At 47.3% G+C, this 26,059-nt stretch overlaps 2 protein-coding genes across 2 annotated transcripts in view; one reads left to right on the plus strand and one right to left on the minus strand.

Annotated features, from left to right (window-relative positions):
* The window catches only part of LOC141270698 (uncharacterized), a 141,762-nt gene extending 119,832 nt beyond the window's left edge, over window positions 1-21,930 (plus strand). The window contains exon 8 of the mRNA XM_073680793.1: window positions 9,463-21,930. Within this exon, the coding sequence (XP_073536894.1) occupies window positions 9,463-10,528 (1,066 nt within the window). The 3' untranslated portion in view covers window positions 10,529-21,930. The remainder of the gene's footprint in view (window positions 1-9,462) is intronic.
* The window catches only part of LOC141270638 (uncharacterized), a 338,269-nt gene that overhangs the window by 297,857 nt on the left and 14,353 nt on the right, over window positions 1-26,059 (minus strand). The window lies entirely within an intron of this gene.

Genomic DNA, 26,059 nt, shown 5'->3' on the forward strand with positions numbered 1-26,059 from the left:
GGAGCTAAATTTTTTTACTATGTCCCGAGCTTTCTTTTGAGGGAGTCTGGACAAGCCCCGTTGCGAATCTAATAGTACTCCCAAGAATATCTTCTGGTTGCTTGGAGCAAGGTCTGATTTTCCTAAATTTAGAACCCACCCCAAGTCTGACAATACTCGTGTGGCACCCCAGGGGATCTGGTTTCCACAGTAATGTAATGTTATGTCTGAGAGCAGGTGGGAGGTCCTTTGGTCAGGGATCCTGTGCATGCCACACCTCCTGCCCAGTCTTGGGAGGGGAAGAACTTCCCCTATATAAACCTGGGGCTGAGGCAGGGTTAGAGAGTTTCAGAAAGGAGAAGACAGGGAGCAGAGCTGCTCTATGGGCTCTGCTCCACAGGCAGGCCCTGTCCTGGGGCCTGAGCCTGGAGTAGAGAAGAAGTAGAGAAGAGAGCAGCTATGGGAAGAAACAGCAGGAGCTCTGTGGGGAGCAGTGTTACAAGGAGTCAGGGGCTGGCAGCTGCAGAGCTCGCCCTGACTGAGAAGATTTCTTACCGGACCCGGAGTCCGAGGCTGTGGGGACTAACTCCTACCCAGCAGCAGAATCCGTCAGGCAGGGGATTTCAGGTCCTCTGGCCAAGAAGCCCGAAGGCACGGTCACACGCATGGGACCAGCACCGCTGTCGTGGAGCGGAAGCTATTAGAAGGCCCCGAGTCACCGGCCATACGGGTGAGCACCACACGGTACACTCAGGGACGTGGGCTACTTATATCCGCTTCAAGCAAGGTAGCCAGAAGAGTACAGATAGTTTGGGAGGCCTACAACTCCGCCTGGCCAGGGGAGATCCCATCTGCTCAAGGACTGACCAGGCCCCAATCACTAGCCAGTACTCCGGGAGGGTCTATCTTTATTACCAGTAAAGACCCTGAACTGCACCGTACCGTCTCCGAGTGGTTCCTGCTACCCCCATCATCCACGTCGGCTGCCCTGAGGCCATACCCCTCCCGTTGGGGGTTATACCACCACGCTGCACAATCTCACCACCGGCCTCAGCGGTCTGCCCTGCAGCGGCGGCTCCAAAGCTGCATTCAACGGGTGGCGTAGTCGTTCTAACATCTACTGCCATAGACTGCCACTGAGTTTGACACCCTGGGCACGGACCGGGTCCCCGCCACTCGGAGACTACAACCCTCATCTGATCCGGTTCCGGGTAAGCCCCCGTGCGCGAGACGCTGCGCGACACAGCAGGCCCAGGGGCGCGTCAACTTTGGCGTAGTCGGCAGGATTTCGTGCCCGCAACCACCGGGTACTGCGTGCCTGAAAAAGAGACTTTTAAAACTTACCATCCGTGAAGTTTTCCCGCCATCTGTGAAGATTCCCGCCATCCGGCGCCATCTTCAGCCTTCTTCCCGCCATCCGTGGAGTTTTCCCGCCGTTGGACGCCATCTTGAGGACGCCGCGCAGGAAGAAGAGGGGCGTGGACTCCGAAAGCGCGCGAGAACTGAAGCCCCGCCTCACGTCCGGACGTTGCGTAAGGTCCTGGAAGGAGCCCAGCAGACGCCGACGTCACAGGAGCGCGACGCCAGGTCCTCTACCCCGACGATTGACTGCGGAGCCGCGGCCTACGGAAGAGGATCTCCGGAAGGTAGGCCACGGTCCACTAGGGGGGAGGAGGACACCAGGAACGGACAGCAAGATGGCGGACCGGCAGCAGACTAAGCTGCCCAGCATCGGCAGTGCCCCAGTCGTCGCCGGCCCCGACCAGCGCCGGGAGAAGACGCGTGACGCAGGAGCGGTCGCGGGAGCAGGTAAGAGGAGTCTCCCTGTCCCGGACGCTGCCAGCGTCAGCCTGCTCCCGGGCCCCCTGGTGGAGCCGCCGATTCCAGGCGCTGCAGACACCGACCTGCTCCAGCCCCCGCAACAAGCCCTGCGGCCAAGCCCTCCAGCCCTGGGCACTACCACCACCAGCCCGCGCCCAGGCCCAAAGTTGCACGCTCTGACCCCGGGCGTCATCAACGGCGACCCTCTCCACGCCTGGTCGCAAGGCCTGAACTCCCCAGGTGCAAAAGGACTGTACGCCCTCCACGTTCACCGGCTAACCAAGGAGGAGCTGCAGTACTACCAATACGAGGAAAGCCAAGAGGACCCGGACGGGTCTGAAGACTACCATCAGGAGGAGACAAAGAGAGGACACCGCTACTGAAGGGAAGTAGCATAAATAAAGAGCTGTACATAGTTACCCGTCAGGGTATGAGAACTTGCTGAAACTGTTAAATGATTGAAGTGTGGTCCCCGTTGGGACAAGTGTGAACTGTTATCCGTGTGTCCCTATCCCTTACCAGGCTGAGGACTGTGAGCAGCCATTCCCTATCCCTTACCAGGCTGAGGACTGTGAACAGCCGTCCCTTTTTCCCCACTGGCCGAGGACTGAGAGCGGCCACCCTGTACATAGTTGGAGCGTAACCCAGGATGGACTAAAGACTGTTAAGGACTCGGGGAAGGACAAACCCCTATCTGGTTACGTCTCCCTGTTCTGGTGAAATGGACACCGTCTCCCTGTTTTGGTGAAATGGACACCTTGCTTCCCTCAAAGACTGCACCCGGTTGCGGACACGCCGTGACCACCTTTATGTGTTTCTTTATTGTATTGTTATTGTTATATCTTGTTATGTTTTTCTAAAATATGTTTAGTCCCGGAGTACTAAATTTTACTAGGGGGGAATGTGGCACCCCAGGGGATCTGGTTTCCACAGTAATGTAATGTTATGTCTGAGAGCAGGTGGGAGGTCCTTTGGTCAGGGATCCTGTGCATGCCACACCTCCTGCCCAGTCTTGGGAGGGGAAGAACTTCCCCTATATAAACCTGGGGCTGAGGCAGGGTTAGAGAGTTTCAGAAAGGAGAAGACAGGGAGCAGAGCTGCTCTATGGGCTCTGCTCCACAGGCAGGCCCTGTCCTGGGGCCTGAGCCTGGAGTAGAGAAGAAGTAGAGAAGAGAGCAGCTATGGGAAGAAACAGCAGGAGCTCTGTGGGGAGCAGTGTTACAAGGAGTCAGGGGCTGGCAGCTGCAGAGCTCGCCCTGACTGAGAAGATTTCTTACTGGACCCGGAGTCCGAGGCTGTGGGGACTAACTCCTACCCAGCAGCAGAATCCGTCAGGCAGGGGATTTCAGGTCCTCTGGCCAAGAAGCCCGAAGGCACGGTCACACGCATGGGACCAGCACCGCTGTCGTGGAGCGGAAGCTATTAGAAGGCCCCGAGTCACCGGCCATACGGGTGAGCACCACACGGTACACTCAGGGACGTGGGCTACTTATATCCGCTTCAAGCAAGGTAGCCAGAAGAGTACAGATAGTTTGGGAGGCCTACAACTCCGCCTGGCCAGGGGAGATCCCATCTGCTCAAGGACTGACCAGGCCCCAATCACTAGCCAGTACTCCGGGAGGGTCTATCTTTATTACCAGTAAAGACCCTGAACTGCACCGTACCGTCTCCGAGTGGTTCCTGCTACCCCCATCATCCACGTCGGCTGCCCTGAGGCCATACCCCTCCCGTTGGGGGTTATACCACCACGCTGCACAATCTCACCACCGGCCTCAGCGGTCTGCCCTGCAGCGGCGGCTCCAAAGCTGCATTCAACGGGTGGCGTAGTCGTTCTAACATCTACTGCCATAGACTGCCACTGAGTTTGACACCCTGGGCACGGACCGGGTCCCCGCCACTCGGAGACTACAACCCTCATCTGATCCGGTTCCGGGTAAGCCCCCGTGCGCGAGACGCTGCGCGACACAGCAGGCCCAGGGGCGCGTCACTCGCATTACCCGACGCTGATGAAGAATTAACTGCGCGTCTGAATCTGCTACTAGAAGAAAGTCGCCTAGGTAGGGAATTATGACTATGCCCTCTCTCCTTAGATGGGAGACTACTTCCGTCACTATTTTAGTGAAAATACGGGGTGCCGATGACAGGCCGAACGGTAGACATTGGAACTGATAGTGGCTTACGCCATCTTTCCCTCTTGTTGCAAACCTGAGGTATCTCTGTCTTGAAGGGTGTATGGGAATATGGTAATATGCCTGCTTCAAATCCAAGGTACACATCACCACGTCTTTGGGTACCAGAGGTATCACCGATTTTATTGACTCCATTTTGAACCTCTTGTACTTTACCCACTGGTTCAGGGGTCTGAGGTTTATAATTGTCCTGTACTCTCCCGATGGTGTTTTTATGGAGAACAGTCTGGAATAATGGCCCCTGTATCTCGCTAAACGAGGGACCGGTGTTATTGCTCCGTCCTGGAGGAGCTGCTTGATGTCTACTTCCAGCCTTCTGAGGGCCGCTGTTGAACTGACTTCCATGATCTAAAATCGTTGGGGGGGGGGGGGTGTATTTGGAAATTGAGAAAACTCGATCTTGTACCTGTGTTCTATAAGTTGTAAAATCCACTGATTTTGGGTTATTCTCTGCCAACTTCCTAGGAAATGCTGCAGTCTTTCCCCAACTGGTCCGGCGTCATTGACGCATCTGTCTCTGACTAGGCCCGGGCAAGTCCCTGTGGCCTTTACCACCCTTCGGGTAGCTCCATCTACCCTCTTTCCCCTTTCCTCTATAATTCTGGGACTGGGTGGGGCGGCTCCTTCGAAAAGAAAAGGGGCGTCTAGGTCGTCCCTCCGGAAACCCCACTTTACTATCGGCCGCCTTCTGCAGAGTGCTGTCCAGTACAAGTCCAAAAACCTGTAGGCTGGAAAATGGGGTAGCACAAAGTTTGTTTTTGGACTGCATATCGCCTGTCCAAGACCTCAGACAGAGTGCCCTATGGGCCGAATTCGACAGCGTATCATTCCTTGCCGCTAACCGGACAGATTCTGCTGACGCATCTGCCATGAAATTTACTGCCATCCTGACCATGTATAAAGCCTCGGCTATATCCTCCCTGGAACCACTCTGTCTCAGTTTGGCTTCCAGGTCCTCCAACCAGAAGCCTGCTGATCTGGCCACGGACGTGGCCGCAATATTGGTCTTAATGATTGCAGCCAAAGTCTCCCAGGCTTTCTTAAGTAGACCGTCCACTTTTTTGTCCATCGGATCATTTAGACTCGCATCCTCAAAAGGGATTGTTGTCTTCTTGGAAACTCAGGCTACTGGTACGTCGATCTTTGGCACCTCTTCCCAGATTCTGGACTCTTCCGTTTCGAAGGGAAGACGGGACCTAAACTCCCCCGGGATTGATAAACGCTTTTCCGCGTTTTTCCATTCCTCCAGAATCATGGATCTGATGTGCTTATTAACTGGAAAACATCTACTTTTCCTTGCCTATAGCCCACTAAACATTTGATCCTGGATGGACTGAGCTACCTGCGGCTGTTCAATGTTCATAGTATTGAGTACCGCCTGTAATAGCTCCTCTGTGTCAGCCGAGGAGAAGAGGTATCTTTTATTCTCCTCCCGCTGACCACAAGGTAAATCAAAATCCAGCTCCTGGGACTGGTCTGATCCGTAGGCTCCCTCCTCTTCTTCCGAAGAGACTATACAATCCTGCCTGGGTTTTTTGCAGGGAGGTTCGCCTGTAGAGGCCTGTGCTGCTAAAAGGGTGGACACCGAAGACTGCACTTCCTCTTTAATCATAGCCTTTACTTTGGCTCTAAATGTGGCCTGCTCCTCCGCCATAACTTTTGCTATACAGTCCTTGCACAGCTGTTTGTTATATGTGTCCAGAAGCCTGGTATTACAAGTTGGGCATCGCCTAGACCTCTTCTCAGGAACTGATCCCTTTGGGGTCCCTTTATCTTACGGACAGTATCAGACACAGGCAGTTTGTCAGGATAAATCACAATAGCTTCAGCGACAAAAAGGGGCCCTATAGATGCTCACTTACGTGACCCAGGGAGATGGCCATGGAATCCGTGTGCTGCGCGGTGCTACCCTCCATAGCTCACTATAGGTGCAGTGCCTAACCGACAGACACACATGGACAGATTTTACCTGTCTGCTGTCTTCGCCGCCATCTTCCCCAGGCTTCTCCTTCCTGCTGACCTCCTAACCGGAAGTGCGTTCCAGGGTGGAACGCACGCTGCAGCCGCGTCACCGGAAGTGCGCCGGCCGGCAGAGGCAGTGCGCCCAGAGCCCTCCGAGGAGGGAAGCGGCGCCTTCCTGGAGCTCCGCTCCACTGGGCTGGCTGAGGGACCGGGACGGGTTTCAGCCGGCAGCCTGTCTTGACAGCGGGAGGAGACAGGTATGGCAACCCCTCCGTCCCCTGGGCTACTCCTATGCTTTCAGCGCTGCTGCGCCCTCTCATGTGCCTGTCCGACTAGGGACAGGAAAAACACTGGCGATGGAGGGTGGGGAGGGGACTTTAACCTCTCGTGTGTTCCTGCCCCTAGTCGGACATGAAGGACTACCTCCTGGTGTGCTGTCAGGAGGGACATCCTGGAAAAACGAATTAAAACGTTAAAAAAAAACAAAAAAAAACTGTATATTCACCTCTCCGGCGGCCCCCGGTCGGCTCTCCTGTCTCCTCCAGTCTGCTCCCGGCCGTGTCTTCTTTCTTCAGTGTCCCGCAGTGAACTGTCAGGACCTGCGCGACCATCACCTGACCGCCGATGTCAGCGGTCGCGTGACCATCAGCTGACTTAATGACGTCACTGCAGGTCCTGACCGTACACTGCGGGACGCTGAAGAGAGAAGACGCGGCCGGGAGCACACCGGAGAGCAGACCGGGGGCCGTCGGAGAGGTGAATATACAGGTTTTGTTTATTTTTAACTTTTTTATTTCTTTATTTCACCGCGTGGTAGCCGGAATGAAGAGGAGTTGTAGTCTCCTCTTCATCCCAGGTACCACACGCACCGCGATTACGCTGCAGCGTAATCGCGGTAGAAATGGTCATGCTGCTTTTTGCTTTGCATGGCAGACTGTTTTACAAGCGTTTTCGCAGCCGTAAACGCTACAAAAACGCTACGTGGACACATAGCCTAACTCTCTGGTCTTGAGACAGTTTTTGATCCAATTACAAACCTTACTTCTTAATCTTATAGACCTTAATTTATCCATTAGACGTCCATTCAGGACAGTGTCAAATGCCTTTTCAAAGTTTAAAAACAAAACTCTATCCACAGCTTCCACTCTGTGTAGGTTTCTACTCACCTCTTCATAAAAAAAAATTAGGTTGTTAGTTTGACAACCTCCATCCTTAGTATAATTGTGCTGGCTATCACTTATAATATTATTTTGTACATATCTTTTCATATGTTTCCCCTTCTTATCTCCAGTAATTGTATTATTACATGGGATTTTTTATGAGGTTACATCGGCTCATCTTCTTCCCATTCAGGTCCCTACAATATCGGATCCTCTCAGTGGAGATCTTCTGTATAAGAGAATTTTCTGATTGACCAATCAAGGATGGATAGGGACAGGGACAATATGGCGGAGAGGATATTACACCTCACCCTAGAGATCCTTTTCCGGATTACTGGAGAGGTGAGCGATTCTGATGATGTCACATTACATCATTCTTATATATGGGAATAACAGATGGACAGAACTGGAGAGGTGAGGACTCTGGAAATGTCTGTAGTGAGATTTATTAATGTGTCTCTCCATAACCAGGATTACACAGTAGTGAAGAAGACCTCTAGTGAGCGCTGTCAGGACCCTGTGTCTGAAGGATGGGGAAGACCCCGGAGCCCAATCACGGGGCCTCCACTTCACCCCCTGATACATGAGGACATCAATGACCAGAAGATTCTAGAACTCACCTACAAGATGATTGAGCTGCTGACTGGAGAGGTGACACTGCTGGGAATGCTGGGACATTATACAGTAACGCTATGAAAGTATCGGGGGGGTGACTGTGTCATTATGTGTCAGGTGCCTATAAGGTGTCAGGATGTCACCGTCTATTTCTCCATGGAGGAGTGGGAGTATTTAGATGGACACAAAGATCTGTACAAGGACATCATGATGGAGGTTCCCCAGCCTCTCACATCACCAGGTAATAGACAGGACTAAATACACATGGCCTGTATCTGTATTTAAAGAATGAATTCAGTCCCTGTATGTGTTTCCTCCAGTTATATCCAGTAAGAGGACAACACCAGAGAGATGTCCCCGTCCTCTTCTTCCACAGGACTGTAAACAAGAAAATCCCAATGTTCCTCAGAATCATCAGGTAGATGGAGAGAAGGTGTCATGAGATCTCCCCTATGATGTGTAGATGGCTGTGAAGGTCTTGTGTTCAGTCTTGTTTTATCCACCAGTATTATATGTTTTATTCTTGTGTAATGAGAACGGTGGAGATGGCAGGATTAGAGCTGATCATAGATGTGACTTCTCCATCTGTCTGTGACTTTTACAATATTTGTTTCAGGGTGAAGATCTGACCCATATTAATACTACAGAGACATATATGATGTGTGATGAGTGGTGTAAAGAGGAGATTCCTACAGATAACTGCCCAGGTGAGTAATGACCACTAAATGCAGAGAAGTCACAGATTTGTCTCAGTCACTGTCTGGTCCCATTTTGTGCGTATTGTGAGCTTTGTGGTCTGTCTGTTTTTCAGCATTAGATTCACACCTTTTGCCAAAATACTAAATAAATATATCTGAAAATATGATATTGTTATAGCCAATAAAATAAGGATATAAAATTACAGCTGAAATATACCAATAGTGGGAAAAAGAACATATAGATAAGCTCTCTGAAACAAGATGTTTATTTTCATTATTCTAAATTGTGATCAAGCTATAATATGTTTTAACAACAACTTTAACAAAAGTTTGGATAAAATACTATATTAAAAAAAATAATTCTTCAGAAAACGTAGATTTATGTCTTCAACCGGAGATCATATCTGAGTAACAAAAACCTGGTAACCCAGATATGTGTGGATGATTTACGACTGTTTGACAGCTTTATTACATGGGAGGAATGTCTATTTCTTACACATTCCTCACAAGTAATAAAGCTGTCAAACAGTTGCAAATCATGCACACGGGAGCGATTCAACCATATCACCGAGCAGCTGTAAATACTCGGAACAGAACATACTCGCTCAACACTAGTAACCATATTTAATAACACTATTTGATGTTACACATTATTTTATCAGAAGTCTGGGTTTGTCATATGTTTTTCTACCTTCAATTAAATTTTGCTACACACCCTGCAAAATGTTTATATTTGAATCCAAGAACTATTTTATCCTCACCAGGTGATTGTATGAGAAGCTCAAAAGGACATGTGATATCTTCAGGTGATGATCATATCATCACACAAGATTCTTGTGAAAAGAATGCAATTATCCCAGATCTCCAAGATATACCATTAGCCCTTTACAATGAAGATCTATCATCTAATCCTTTTCAACGGGTCCTATCTTCTGATTCATTACAGACAGTTAAGAAAAATACAAACAACAGAAGGGATGTTGAACATGAAAGATCTCACAAAAACGAGAATCCATTCACATGTTTAAAATGTGGAAGATGTTACGGGGATATATCAAATCTTGTTGAACATGAGAAAAGTCATGCAAAAGCAAAGAAATTTTTATGTTCGGAATGTGGAAAATGTTTTTCAAGGAAATCAAATCTTTTTGAGCATAAAAAAACTCACACAAGCAAAAAGCCATTTTCTTGTTCTGAATGTGGGAAATGTTTTAAGACTAGTTCAAAACTTGTTATACATCAGAGAATTCACATGGGCGAGAAGCCGTATTCCTGTTCTAAATGTGGGAAATGTTTTACAGAGAAATCACATCTTATTACACATGAGAGAAGTCACACTGGGGAGAAACCGTTCTCATGTTATGAATGTGGAGCATACTTTAACTGTCAATCTAATCTTATTAGACACGAGAGAAGTCACAGAGGGGAGAAGCCATTTTCATGCTTAGAATGTGGGAAATTTTTTTCTCGGAAATCAAATCTTGTTGACCATCAAAAAACTCACACGGGTGAAAAGCCATTTTTTTGTTCAGAATGTGGGAAATGTTTTAAAAAGAAGTCAGACCTTGTCACACATCAGAGGATTCACACAGGGGAGAAGCCGTTCTTATGCACAGAATGTGGGAAGTGTTTTAACCAAAAATCACATCTTGGTATGCATCAGAAAAGTCACACAGGAGAGAAGCCATTTCCATGTTTAGAATGCGGGAAATGTTTTATTCAAAAATCAAAGCTTTTTGACCACCAAAAAACTCACACAGGGGAGAAGTCATTTTTTTGTTCACAATGTGGGAAATATTTTAAATTAAAGTCAGGTCTTGTGACACATCAGAGAATTCACACAGGGGAGAAGCCATACTCGTGTGCAGAATGTGGGAAATGTTTCAACCAAAAATCATATCTTGCTAAGCATCAGAGAAACCACTCAGGAGAGAAGCCATTTTCATGCTTACAATGTGGGAAAAGTTTTACTCAGAAATCAAATCTTGTTGACCATCAAAAAACTCACACAGGAGAGAAGCCATTTCCATGCCCAGAATGTGGGAAGTGTTTTTCTCGGAAATCAAATCTTCTTGATCACCAAAAAATTCACAATAGGGTTTAGCCCTTTTCATGGTCAAAATGTAAGAAATGTTTTAAACAAAGTATGGTTTTGTTATACATCAGAGAACTCACACAGGGAGAAGCCCTTCTAATGCTCAGAATTTTAACCAAAAAGCATATCTTTCTAACAATCCGAGAAGTCATTTTCATGCTCAGAATTTGGGAAATGTTTTGTTCTCGAGAATTAAATGTTGTTTGCAATTAAAATATTCATACAGAGAAAACTCTATAATTATGTTCTGAATGTGGTAAATGTTTTAAATTTAATTGAAAACTTGTTTCCCAAAGATGATAGACTTGATGTGAATCAAATGTGTGTTGAATTTTTAGAAATTCACAGAGCCCAGTGACTTTGAACAATTTGTGATTCACTTCATGTGGATTACCTTAAATGACCACTGCCATTTTACACATTGGAGGGTATTGGATCAGTTAGAGGAAGCTTACATGACTTTGGGCATGGTCAGACAGACTTCCACATAATGCCTCGCAGCTATCACATCATCTGCATAGCCAATCAGGAGGGACTATCATAGACTGAAAGCAAGAGCAGGGAATGCAGCTGCCATTTTTTGGTGAAGCTGTATAGAGAGAAGAAGTCACAGATTAGGTTAAGAAACGGGAAGATGAAGCCATAAATTAGTGAAGAAATTCTACAGATCATGTGTGTTATAGCACAGCAGAGAAATTGTAGCATCGGCGTCTCTGCCCCCTGACAGGCAGAGACGCCGTCCCCCTTACCGCTGCGCTCCTGGCCCGGCGTCTTCCAGCTCTCCTGCTGCTGCTGCCGGCACGCAGCTTCCCGGGCACTGAGCTTAGGGCGCGAGCTCCCTCCTCCTTAAAGGGGCCGCGCGCGCAGTCCTAAGGAATCCCCGGCCAATGGCCGGAGGACTTCCCATATAAAAGGCACCTCCTCCAAAATGGAGTTGCCCGTGCAAGGTTGTAGCTCAGTGTACTGACTCTGCTTCAGCCCTCAGATCCCGCTGCTAGTCTGACTACCAGTCCAGCCTGACTACCAGTCCAGTCCGCCAGCCTGACGTACAGTCCAATCCGCCAGCCTGACGTACAGTCCTGTCCGCCAGCCAAGTACACTCTCCAGCCCGACGGTCTGCCTATGGACCAAACCCGCCAGTCTGTCTATGGGCCAGGCTTGCCTGCCTACCCGGAGAACGTACCAGTTAACTGCCGTGCCTACCAGCCTGCCTACCTGGAGGCTCCTAACAGTTACCTGTGTTGTCTGCCAGTCCATCTACCCGGATCACCTGTCAGCCCGCCTGCCTAGCTCATCTGCTGTACCGGTCAGTCCCTGCCTTCTGACCCATGGGAGTCACCTGCTCTCATACAAGGACTGGTTCAGAGTAGCACCTGGTCCCTCTGCTCGGTCCTTCCCTGGTTCACGGAGTCGATTGAGCCGCCGTGCGACTTTGGTCAGTCCGAGTTGATACCTAGTTATGCCCCTCTGGTCCCTCCCGCAGCACAGAGGTTCCATCACTCAGATCCGTAACAGTTTGCACGGGGCATGGAACCCGGTGGCCCCCAGGCTCCTTCGCTTGCTGACCTGTACCAGGAGGTTTCTCGTCAGAGATCCCAACAGGAAACCATCCTGACCTACCTGCAGTCTGTCAACTCTCGCCTGGACACGCTCTCCGTCCCACCTGTGTCCGCCTCGAGCCAAGCAACACCTGCTCCGGCAGCGCCTCTGCCTACCAGTGCCACGGCATCCAGCTCTGGACCCCGGCTCTCTGTGCCTCCTCGTTTTGGGGGTGACCCCGTCTTATGTCGGGGTTTTCTGAACCAGTGCACGCTGCACTTTGAACTTCTGGCACATCAGTTTCCCTCCGACCGGGCCAAGGTGGCGTTCGTCATGTCTCACCTCACCGGGGAAGCATTGGCATGGCTAAACCCTTTATGGCAGAGAGGGGATCCCCTGGTGTCCGATCTTCCGGCTTTCCTTACTGCCTTCCGGAAGGTCTTCGATGAGCCCGGACGAAGGACTTCTACTGCTTCCTCATTGCTCAGTCTCTGCCAAGGGAGTCTCACCATGGGCCAGTATGCCATACAGTTCCGTACCCTCGCTTCTGAGCTTGCCTGGAACAATGAGGCCCTGGTGTCCACCTTCTGGGAGGGTCTTTCCGGACGGATCAAGGACGAGCTAGCCGGCTGGGACATTCCTACCACCCTGGATGACCTGGTGTCACTAGCTACCCGGATTGACATCCGTTTCCTGGAACGAGCTAAGGAGACTACCCGGGAGAGAAGATTTCCTCGTCTTGCTCCTGTTTTCCAGAAACCTGCCTCCCAACCAGCAACTCCCCGGACACGCTCGCCCGAACCCATGCCGATCGACCAGACCAAGATGGTCAAGTCTCGCCAAGAAACACATCGAGCCGAGGGGAGCTGTTTCTACTGTGGTAGTAAGGAGCATCTGATCCGTTCCTGTCCGGTGAAGCCGGGAAACTCCAGTGTCTAGGACCGCTCGGAGAAGTCGTCCTAGGCAACAGTAAATCCTCTCCGATCTTGACTCTATCAGTTTCTATTTCCTGTGGAGAGAACCGCTTCTTTGAAACCGCTCACCTGGATTCCGGAGCCACTGGGAATCTCATTTCTCAGTCCCTTGTAGAGATTTATCAGATTCCCACCAAACCTCTGGCTGAACCATTGGCAGTCGCTTCCGTGGATGGAAGACTTCTTCCGGTGACCATCTTGCTCGTCACAGAGCCTGTAACCCTTCAGGTGGGAATGCTGCACTCGGAGAGGATCTCCTTCCATGTGCTATCCAGACTCTCTCACTGCCTTTTGCTAGGTCTACCCTGGCTACAGAGACATGAACCCGTTCTGAATTGGTGATCCGGTGAGGTGCTCCGTTGGGGGCAGGATTGCCATGAGACCTGCCTGGTTCCGGGTTCGCCCGGCTCGACCTCCATCTACTCTGGCTAATTTACCTGGTCTACCGCCACCTTACTGGTCCTTTGCAGATGTCTTCGACAAGAAGGAAGCAGAGACACTGCCACCTCATAGGCCATATGATTGCCCTATCGACCTGGTACCCGGTGCCACTCCACCCCGTGGGCGTATCTACCCCTTGTCACTGGCCGAAACCTGGGCCATGTCGGAGGACATAGAAGAAAATCTGGCTAGGGGATTCATCCAGAAATCTACCTCCCCGGCTAGAGCTGGATTCTTCTTCGTAAAAAAGAAAGACAGTTCACTACGCCCCTGTATCCATTATAGGGGACTCAACCAGATTACTATAAAAAATAAATACCCCCCTGCCGCTCATCTCAGAGCTGTTCGACCGCCTTAAGGGCGCGAAGATCTTCACCAAGCTCGATCTTCGTGAGGTGTATAACTTGGTCTGGATCCGCCAAGGAGACGAGTGGAAGACGGCATTCAATACCTGAGACTGCCACTATGAATACCGTGTGATGCCCTTCGGCCTCTGTAATGCTCCAGCCGTCTTCCAAGAACTAGTTAACGACATCTTCTGTGACTTCTTATATTCATGCGTGGTGGTGTATCTGGACGACATCTTGGTCTTCTCTCCAGATCTACCCAAACACCGGGGGGATGTTTGTCAGGTCCTGCTTAGGCTCACGCAGAATCACATATACGCAAAATTTGAGAAATGCCTCTTCGAGCAGACCTCTCTTCCGTTCCTGGGCTATATTATCTCTAAGACTGGTCTGCGGATGGCCCCAAGAAGGTCTCTGCCGTCTTAAAGTGGCCCCGACCAGAGGGGTTGAAGGCGATTCAGCAATTCCTGGGCTTCGCTAACTATTACCGCCTCTTCATCCCACATTTCTCTTCCCGGACTGCACCTATCTCTGCGCTCACCCGTAAGGGAGCAAATCCTAAGGAATGGACATCCGAAGCGGAGGAGGCCTTCCTCTCCTTAAAACAAGCCTTCTCTTCTGCCCCGGTGCTGCACTGTCCGGATTGCAACAAACAGTTCTTTCGGGAGGTTGATGCTTCCTCTTCCGGAGCCGGAGCGGTGCTCACCCAGAAATCTCCGTCCGGGAGAATGGTAACCTGCGGCTTCTTCTCCAAGCTTTTCTCCTCGTCCGAGCGCAACTATTCCATAGGAGACCGAGAACTGCTAGCCATCAAATTGGCACTGGAGGAGTGGCGTTACCTGCTAGAGGGGGCTCTGTACCCGGTGGTCATCTATACTGACCACAGAAACCTGGCATATCTACAAGATGCCTAAAGACTCAATCCGCGTCAGGCCTGGTGGTCTTTGTTCTTCACCCGCTTCAACTTTACCCTACATTACCGCCCTGGGGACAAGAACATTAAAGCCGACGCTTTGTCCCGATCCTTCCTGTCTTCCGATCAAGAAGAGGAGCCTATGCATATCATCGATCCCTCCAAAGTGATGAATGTGTCTCCCTTGGACCTGTCTCGTCTCCCACCCGGTAAGACGTTTGTAGCGGTTCCGGATTGTAAGAAGGTTCTTCACTGGAGTCATTCATCTAAACTAGCCGGCCATGCTGGCCAGAGTAAGACCTTCTTGCTCATTACCCGGCATTACTGGTGGCCTTCCCTGCGCAAGGATGTTGTAGACTTCATCACGGCCTGTTCATCCTGTGCCCGCAACAAGGTTCCCAGACATCTTCCAGCCTGCCGTCTCCGGCCTCTTCCCATACCAGCTGCCCCGTGGCAACACATTGCTATGGACTTTATTACTGATCTCCCTGTTTCTGCCGGTTGTACTGTCATTTGGGTGTTCGCTGACCGCTTTTCTAAAATGGCCCACTTTATCCCTCTGCCTGGTCTCCCGTCTGCATCTGTGCTGGCTAAGGACTTCATCCATTACATCTTTCGTCTCCACGGCCTACTCCTCCACATTGTGTTTGATCGAGGGGTCCAGTTCACATCGCGCTTCTGGAGAGCTACGTGTAAGCTGCTGGATGTCTCCCTGGATTTCTCGTCTGCTTACCATCCGCAGTCCAATGGCCAAGTGGAACGTATCAACCAGATCCTTACCAGCTTCCTCCGGCACTTCGTCAACGCTCACCATAACGATTGGGTAGAGCTCCTACCATGGGCCGACTTCTCCTATAACAACCATGAGAGCGAATCTTCTTCCAAGTACCCGTTCTTTGTGGTCTACGGTCAACATCCCCGGATTCCGTTTCCCGTCTCCGCTTCAGTGGACAACCCTGCCGCGGAGTCTCTGGTCAGCGAAGTTTCCACCATTTGGGAGGACACTAGATAAGCACTTCTTCAATCCTCCAAGCGGATGAAGAGACATGCCGACAAGAGACGTCTGGACCCATCTCAATTCCGTCTGGGAGACAAGGTTTGCCTCTCCTCCAAACATGTTCATCTCAAAATACCCTCCTATAAGTTGGGTCCACGGTTCGTCGGTCCTTTTGTAGTCCTCAAGCAAATCAATCCTGTGGCCTACAAGTTAAAACTCCCGGCCACCTTACGGATTCCCAACTCCTTCCACGTATCTCTCCTCAAACCAGTTGTTCTTAATTCTTTTTCCGACGATCCAGGTACCTCCCCAGCTCCGGTCTCCGCTGAGGATGTCTATGAGGAAGAGAACATTCTGGCCACCAAGAGGGTAAGAGGAAAAACCTTTTTTCTGGTGGATTGGAAGGGGTTTGGCCCAGAGGAGAGAACTTGGGAACCCAGGGAGAACATCCACACCCCGCTTCTTCTTAAAAATTTTTTTTCAGGCCTAAAAAAGAGGGGGCGTAAAGGGGGGGGGGTATTGTAGCATCGGCGTCTCTGCCCCCTGACAGGCAGAGACGCTGTCCCCCTTACCGCCGCGCTCCTGGCCCGGCATCTTCCAGCTCTCCTACTGCTGCCGGCGCGCACAGCTTCCCGGGCAATGTGCTTAGGGTGAGCTCATGCTCCCTCCCTCTTAAAGGGGCCACGCGCACCGTCCTAATGAGTCCCCGGCCAATGGCTGGAGGACTTCCCATATAAAAGGCACCTCCTCCAAAATGGAGGTGCCCGTGCAAGGTTGTAGCTCAGTGTACTAACTCTGCTTCAGCCCTCAGGTCCCGGTGCTAGTCTGACTACCAGTCCAGTCCGCCGGCCTGACTACCAGTCCAGTCCCCCAGCCTGACTACCAGTCCAGTCCGCCAGCCTGACTACCAGTCCTGTACGCCAGCCAAGTACACTCTCCAGCCCGACGGTCTGCCTACGGACCAAACCCACCAGTCTGTCTATGGGCCAGGCTTGCCTGCCTACCCGGAGAACGTACCAGTTACCTGCCGTGCCTACCGGCCTGCCTACCTGGAGGCTCCTGACAGTTACCTGTGTTGTCTGCCAGTCCGTCTATCCGGATCACCCGTTAGCCCGCCTGCCTAGCTCATCTGCTGTACCGGTCAGTCCCTGCCTTCTGACCCGTGGGAGTCACCAGCTCTCATACAAGGACTGGTTCAGAGTAGCACCTGGTCCCTCTGCTCGGTCCTTTCTTGGTTCACGGAGTCGATTGAGCCGCCGTGCGACCTTGGTCAGTCCGAGTTGATACCTAGTTACGCCCCTCTGGTCCCTCCTTGCACCGCAGCACAGAGGTTCCACCACCCGGATCCATAACAGAAATAACTTAATATGTAGTCTGTGAAGAAAAGAGAATAATACACAGATTCATTTGATAGTGAGAAAAATAGGAGAACTGGCAGTAATTGATCACAATAGTTATAGTGCTCTTGCTGCATTTCAGCTGCTCATTTTTTGGCATTCATACAAAAGTAAATGGTCAACATTGCTGAAAGGTGTGCACTACTTCACAAAGTGTGCATATCATATACTACAAATTTTATGCATATCTGTTCATTGTATGTATATACAGTACATACCGCATCAACACAGTGGCCTGTTGCAGTTTTGTATTTTTTGGACAAGGTCCTATGATTTATTGGTTGTTCTTTTTGAGAAGGGGACATTTTGTTAAAAGAATGCAAAAGAAAATTAAAAAGTACATATATTTAACTCTGTGACTGTCTGCCTCACAAAGTGAGGTTGGTTCTGATTAAGTGAGTGAACTTTGAAATGTGTTGAGAATAAAACTGCATTACCTGTTCTACAATCTCAAGTATTTTCTGACATCTATATCTACTGAGACACCAGCAGTGCAGCATATCTGCTTTTCCACATTTATCAATTTCAATGTTGGATTTGCCAACCTGTTGAGCAGCAGCAGCAGGACCCTTATTTCTGAGCCCGTATAAGTGTTGTCCTTTCTCACAACATGACCAGGTGAGCAGTGTCTGCATTTATAACCACCTGTTTTCTTGATAATGCACCATTTTGCCCTCCTTTGTCCTTATAGTTTTTATTCAAAGTACTGATTTTGGCACACCTGTTTTGTTTGTCAAACCTGAGGTACATACAGTAGTGTTCAAAATAATAGCAGTCCAATATGACTAACCAGATTAATCACTGTTTTTGGTATAAATTATATTACCATGTCAAACAATTTACCAGTTGGTGCAGTAGATTATAAGAAAACCAACAGACGCCGCATTCATGATCTGGATGTTTTTGAGTCTGTGTGTTTGAATAATTAATTGAAAGGGGGTGTGTTCAAAATAATAGCAGTGAGGAGTTCAATTAGTAAGCTCAATCATTTTGTGAAGAAACAAGTGTGAATCGGTTGGCCTTATTTAATGGTGAAGCCAGCACATGTTGTACATGCATTTCTCCTTGAAAGTCTGAGAAATATGAGTCGTTCGAGATATTGTTCCAAAGAACAGCGTACTTTGATTAAAAAGTTGATTGGAGAGGGTAAAACTTATAAAGAAGTGCAGACAAAGATAGGCTGTTCAGCTAAAATGATCTCCAATGCTTTAAAATGGAAAGCAAAACCAGAAAGACATGGAAGAAAACGAAAGACTACCATTCAAATGGATTGAAGAATAGCCAGAATGGCAAGGGTTCAGCCAGTGATCAGCTCCAGGATGATCAAAGACAGTCACAAGTTACCTGTGAGTACTATGACAGTTAGAAGACGCCTGTGTGAAGCTAATCTCTTAGCAAGAAGTCCCCGCAAAGTCCCAATGTTAAAAAAAGGCATGTATTGAAGCGGATACAATTTGCAAAAGAACAAATCAAGTGGCCTAAAGAGAAATGAAGAAACATTTTGTGGACTGATGAAAGTAAATTTGTTCTTTTTGGGTCCAAGGGCCTGCAGACAGTTTGTCAGACCACCCCCAAACTCAGCGTTCATGCTACAGTACACTCTGAAGACAGTGAAGGATGATGGTGCAAGCATCATATGGGCATGTTTCTCTAACTATGGTGCTGGACCTATTTACCGTATACCATGGATCATGGACCAGTTTGCATATATTAAATTCTTGAAGACGTCATGTTGCCTTATGCTGAAGAGGATATGCCCTTGAAATGGGTGTTTCAACAAGACAACAACCCTAAACGCACCAGTAAACGAGCAAAATCTTGGTTCCAGTCTAACAAAATGGAGGTTAAGGTGTGGCCAGCCAAATCCCCGGACCTTAATCCGATAGAACACTTGTGGGGTGACATAAAAAATGCTGTTTCTGAGGCAAAGCCTACAAATGCCAAAAAATTGTGGGATGTAGTAAAAGCATCCTGGGCTGAAATAACAGTTGACAGGTGCCAGAAGTTGGTTGACTCTATGCAACATAGATGTGAGGCAGTTCTAAAAAACTGTGGGTATACAACTAAATATTAGGTTAGTGATTCACAGGATTGCTAAATCCTCAAAAAAATGAGTAAATATTGTGAGTTTGTAAAGACAAATGTAGACACTGCCATTTTTTAGAACAGCCCAATGTTCATTTTTTGTTATTTTCTGTAAAGTAGTTAAAATTGTATACATTTCTCTTCAGGTTATGAATCAGAAAACAGTGTGCAATGCCCAATGCATGGAAATGAAAACTAATATAAAGATTTTGTGCTTAACTCATGTGAACACATTGCTATTATTTTGAACACTACTGTACATGCAACACCAATTCTGCAGCTTGTTCCCACTGCTGTTTTTTTTGGACATGCTGTGTACTTACGTAGCATTTCTGAGTTGGTCCACTTCGACAAAGGGGAAATTGTACTTCAAAACAGTGTCAAAGTTTAGTTTAGTAAGAAATATGTTAAGAGAAAACGTTGTAATGGACGGGGTAATGTAAAAGAAAAAAAAATACCACAGCATTTTAAGAAAGTGAATATGCAATCAGCAGTTGCGCAACCACTGGCACCAGACATCCAGGCAGTAGTAGTACCAAATGAAGGTCAAAATTGTCCCACTTTACCTCCAGTAAGTGAATTATTTGGTAGGAATTGGAGAACATTATGGGCTATATGGCACATCATTCATCTTGGTTACAGCGGCATGATGTTACCTCTGACAGTGACACCATCAGTTTGAGTCCGTGTATTGCATATTTCACTTATGTCACCTTAACAGTTAATCTTTTTGTTTGCAAACTTTCAATTACGTCAATGACATCTCTGTCTATTCTAACCCCTATTCCCCAAAAAAACATCACAGAAAAAAGTCATACCTACCAATACCTGGTCACATTACTAATAATGCCCCATGATAAAAAGTGGAACCAGCACTGGTGAAAAATACTGATGGAAAAAACACTTACTTGTCTACTATCAATAAGGGGAGTGGTTGCTTAGCACATGGATAATGTCTGTAAAGAGTGACAATTACACAGAAATTTGTAGTGCACCAAAAGGATAGTCACCTCATTTCTCCACACCAAAACTGCAGGTCTGTAGCTTGAATGCTAATCCATTTCCTACATTTTCTTCATATCTTCCCCAATGGACATCACTCCATTCCCAACAGGAACAGGTCAGAAAATTGCATTCTCTCCCCACAAAGTTTTTTTGTTGTATGATTAAAGGGAATCTGTCAGAAGGTTTTTGCTATGTAATATGAAGACAGCATGCTGTAGGGTTTAAAGCACATATTAGAGGGATGCCTCTTATCATGCTCAGTGGTTCTGTTTGCTTGCAATGATTGTTTTAGCACCAGTAGCTTATCATTGCTGGACACATTGACTCCTGATCTGACATACCCTTTACTGTGACATACACTGCACTGTCTATGGATTTTATACATAGAGAGCCTGGTGTGGTCGGTATTAGCTTCCTCAGATCTGCTGTATTGCTAAAGCTAAAAGCTCTGATTGTGTCAGAACGGCTGCACCCAGTAAACTAAGTTATACATTATTGGATTCAGCTTAGCATTGCCTACATCAGGCTGTTCTCGGGTGAGAAAAACACCAAAGACAGAAACACAATACCCTGCAATAAATAAATAAACCGCAATGAAAATAATATAGGGTACTTAGTTAACATAATTTTGATAAAAAAAATGTAAAAGCCATCCCACCTCGTCACGGCGACCCTATTTGGGACAGTCCTAACCCTAATATTTAAAACGTTACCGTTTGTGAAGTGACATACATGTGGATAAGGGCTGAGAGACTGAACCCAGCGAGTGGACACACAGACCTGGAAAGCAAGATGAATAAACTTTCCAGCTCAAGAAAAGGGCAGGCCACACCCTTATATGAACTTGTGCACATCAGACTGAAAAAACCTGAAGAAATGAGCTTGAATGTAAATTGCTGTGCATGCAGCATGTAAGAGCATGTTCACACATGGTCATTAAACAATAAATCCAAAGACAGAAACACAATACACAAATTTTCAGTCTTATGTGTACAAACGGTAAGGTTTTAAATATTAGAATTAGGACTGTCCCAAATATGGTCACCATGACGAGGTGGATCTCCTCACCTACAACTGTAAGTAACAATGCCAGTAATATTGTGGCTGCTCCTTGAATAGCGCATGTCATAAATTTGAATGTGCAAAATGTTATAAAGAAATATACCTGTGTGAAGAAGATGGTGCCCATAGCCAGAAAAGTGTCTGAGCATGTCAGCCATTCTTGTGCAGTTTAGAGAAGCATACTCCCCAGGCTATGAAAACTTAAGGATTGTCGGTCATTGCACTACTTTACTTGCAACATTGAAATGCGATGGAATTCAATGCTGCTTCTTTCATAAAGTTTGTATGAGCAGCGGAAAGTAGTGAGTTTTTATATCATGGAGCAGGCAAACTGGAAATAAATTACTTTAATAAGTTGTCATTGGCAGCTGATGAGGGACGTGAGCTGGCTACTGAGACCCTTTGAAGTGGTTGCCAAATTTGGCAAGGGGTCAACTGTGATGTCAATGGTGTCATGCTCCTCCTATTCATGTTGGTTAAGACAAAAGATGGACTCAGGGATGTAGGAAGAACAACTTCTATGTTTTAGTCACTGCCTAGGAGCTGTTAGGGACCCTCAGTGTCAATTTATGTGGAAGCAGGATGTGGGGAAGAAGAGGAGGAGATGCAGGTGGAGAGAGACATTGCATTATCACATGCACAAGCAGGGGATGAGGCTGATAGTGTGAATTTGATTACAATGATACTGGCTATGATGACCAACTGTCAGAGAGAATGAACCAAAAGAGGCCTCGGTTGGGTTGGCAAGCATGGCAAACTGCATAATAAATAGATTTTAGACTGACCGGGTATATCATTACCATCAAGAAAATGATAGCCATGCTTTTAAACACTTCATATGAAAGCAAAATGGGGGGATTTTTTTCCAGCTTCTGAAAGGGATTAAAAATTAATGAATTACCAGGATAGCCGTTTTCCCTGCTTGGTCTAAAAAATGGATTACAGTACATCTATCTAGACGGACGAGTTGTTTTATTAGCCGCTTTATCAATAATGATGCACAACAGCAACAGAAACACTCCTCATGAACAATCAGTGTCAGTTGTATCTATCTATGTATGACAAGATGGACCATTTAAGCCACTGCGCCCAGCAGATGCACATCAGCTAACAGAGACACACCAGATGAACGAATAGCATCAGTCATGCCTGGATTGTTTTTTTCTTCAGCATAAACTATGAGCCCTAACTCCATGGACTTCTGGTTCAGCAGATTGGACAAATGGCATGCAATGCGAGGATTTTCACTCAGCTATGGCTGAGTAAATACCTTTTAGTAAGTATATAAATAATGAATAATAATAGTACAAGTAAATAATATGGGGTACTTAGATAACCCCTTCAACCCCGAGCCTGTTTTCACCTTCATGACCGGGCCAAATTTTACAATTCTGACCACTGTCACTTCATGTGGTAGTAACTCTGGAATGCTTCAAAAAATCCCACTGATTCTGTTTTTTTGTGACATATTGTACGTCATGATAGTGGTAAAATTACTTCGATATGATTTGCGTTTATTTATGAAAAACAAATATGGAAATTTGGTGAAAATTTTGCAATTTTCAAACTATAATAAAATAGTTAATAAATAACATTTCCCACATGTCTACTTTACATCAGCGCAATTTTGGAAACAATTTTTTTTTTTTGTTAAGAAGTTATAAGGGTTAAAAATTGACCAGCGATTTCTCATTTTTCCAACAAAATTTACAAAATCATTTTTTAGGGACCACATCCCATTTCAAGTGAAGTGACTTTGAGGGGTATATATGACAGAAAATACCAAAAAGTGACACCATTCTAAAAACTGCACCCCTCAAGGTGCTCAAAACCACATTCAAGAAGTTTATTAACCCTTTAGGTGCTTCACAGGAACTGAAGCAATCTAGAAGGAAAAAATAAACATTTAACTTTTTTCACAAAAATTTTACTTTAGATTCAAATTTTTTTATTTCTCACACTAACCCTAACTAAATACAGTAAAAAATACTGTAGTAGTCGACGATTAATATGGTATATTTTTAATGTCCCTAATGTAAATTTTTTAAAATTCTTTTTTCACAGAAAAAAAACAACAACAACCGGAGGTTGATTATAGACTGTAAGCTAGCGAGCAGGGCCCTCACTCCTTTCGATATGAGATATGCTTATTCTGTATTGTCTGTATATGTCCCCCCTAAAATTTGTAAAGTGCTGCGGAATATGTTGGCGCTATAAAAATAAAAACTATTATTTATTATTATTATTACTGATGTGAGTCAGTGATGAGCGCTCGACGGCTATAGCACACACGGGTGATTCTATTTTTCCGTTTGGACACTAACTCAATTCAGTAAAAAAATACTGTAGTAGACGACGATTACTACAGTATATTTTTACTGTCTCTAATCTAGTCCTATCAACTAATCTAAATGATTGTTTATTCGACTCCTTTTTCACCAAAAAAAAAAAAAAAAACACAACCGGAGGCCTGTCAGTGATGTTTGTTACCGAACAGCGCTCGACAGCTGTAGGACGCACGCGCGAATGTGGTGCAAAGAGGGAATAAAGAAAAACAGACAGGAAAAAAAAGTCCTTGCCAAAAGCGAGCACGGGTGCTAATCAGTGGTGTATGTCTGATCAGCGGCTCAGCAACTGCGTGGTGCAAAGGGGTGGCAGGAGGAGAAAAAATAGTGAAAAAAAAAGTTGTGGAAAACAGTGAGCACAAGTGTGGATCAGTGATTTGCGTCACTGATCAACGCCTGGCGGCTACAGGATGCATTCACTTGGGTGGTGCAAAGGAGAAAGAGAAAAATGGATACTGGAAAAAAAAAAGTCATGGAAAACAGCGAGCATGGACGTTGATCAGTGATTTACGTCACTGATCAGTCCTCGGCGGCTGCAGGACGCACGGAAAATAAAAAAAAAAACTGCCAAAAGTAGAGCGATCAACTACTGATCAGCGATCATGTACTGATGAGTGCTCGGCGGCATACGGGTGGGTGGGAGGAATAATAGGAGGAAAGGTGGATTGGGGTGGATTAGGAGAGATCAAGCAAGGATCAGGGAGGGATCATGAACTCTTCTTTATTCTTCAGCAGGAGCAGCGATGCACAGGCTTCTGTGCCACCACATGGCCCACCACGGCACACAGAGGACAGTCGTGTACAAATCAGTAGCTAGAATGAGGATGTACAGGGCGGTCACCCTGATGTCATATCGCGTCTCTGTGCTCTGATTGGTGTGATCCACGATGACGTAGATCACACCAATCAGAGCTGGCCCTGGTGACTCCAGCGTTGCTAGGCTCCAGCCTATGATCGGGGCTCTTACAGCAACAATCGTAGGCTGGACATCAGTGATTCCTGAAACACTGAGAAACACTGTGATTGGCTGTTTGGAATTGAACAGCCAATCACAGTGATCGTAGTTGCGGGGGCGCATTGCATGACATATATAATGCAAATGAAAAGGGGTTAACAATTTTGATCATAAAAGCCATCCCAGTGTGACAAGGTGTACCAAATCGGGGTGGCCCTAACTCTAATATTAAACCTTTCAATGTGTCAGCAGACCTCAAAATAAGTAGAGCAGGACAAGACCCGACTGTTTAGACACCTGCTCGTGGTAAGGAGGCCCGGGTCAGCACCAGAGAGGGGGGTCCCACTCGCCGTCGGGCACCCCGGCGGCGTGCTATGGGACCTGTGAGCGGAGGAGAGCGGTGCCAGGGCCCCACTCCCACGCTTGCTCAGGACCCCGGCACAATACTTACCTCTCCCCGTGCCACCGCAGCAGGTCCTGTATCTTCCGTGGCTGCTGCACTGTGACGTCTCATGTCAGAGGGCGCAATGACGTCTTACCTCCGCGCCCTCTACTGAGCAGTCAGAGTACAGAGCGGGAAGACGGCGACGCTGAGAAATCTGGAGCAGCGGCAGTGATGAGAGAAGCGGCAGCAGGTATTTGATTTTTTTTATCTATTGAGGCATGGGGCATTATATGGGGCACCTGTACGGGACATTATATGGGGGCCCAGGAGACATGGGGCATTATATGGGGGCCCAGCCCACATGGAGCATTTTATGGGGGCACAGTCTGCATGGAGAATTATATGGGGGCCAGTATTCTGCATGGAGCATTATATGGGGGCCAGTATTCTGTACGGAGCGTTATTAGGGGGCCAGTATTCTGTACGGAGCATTATAAGGGGGCCAGTATTCTGTACGGAGCGTTATAAGGGGGCCAGTAGTCTGTACGGAGCGTTATAAGGGGGCCAGTATTCTGTATGGAGCGTTGTAAGGGGGCCAGTATTCTGTATGGAGCGTTATAAGGGGGCCACTATTCTGTATGGAGCATTATAAGGAGGCCACTATTCTGTATGGAGCATTTTAAGGGGGCCAGTATTCTGTATGGAGCATTATAAGGGCGCCAGTATTCTGTATGGAGAATTATAAGGGGGCCACTATTCTGTATGGAGCATTATATGGGGGCCAGTATTCTATATGGAGCTTTATAAGGGTGCCAGTATTCTGTAGGGAGCATTATAGGGGAGCCAGAATTCTGAATGGAGCATTTTATAGGGGCCAGTATCCTGTATGGAGCATTATATGGGGTCCATTATTCTGTATGGAGCATTATATGGAGTCCATTATTCTGTATGGAGCAATATATGGGGCCCATAATGCTGTAAGGCGGACTCTAATGTCCGGGCTGCACAGTGCACTGCGAGGATTCGGTTTCTGAGCTTTTGTAGAATTTACAATAAATATCACTCATGTAATGTATGAAGTGAAATCTTTGCATT

The sequence above is a fragment of the Phyllobates terribilis genome, unplaced genomic scaffold, assembly GCF_046119375.1.
Source record: "Phyllobates terribilis strain yellow unplaced genomic scaffold, ASM4611937v1 Scaffold_5__5_contigs__length_657084704, whole genome shotgun sequence".
NCBI lineage: Eukaryota > Metazoa > Chordata > Amphibia > Anura > Dendrobatidae > Phyllobates > Phyllobates terribilis.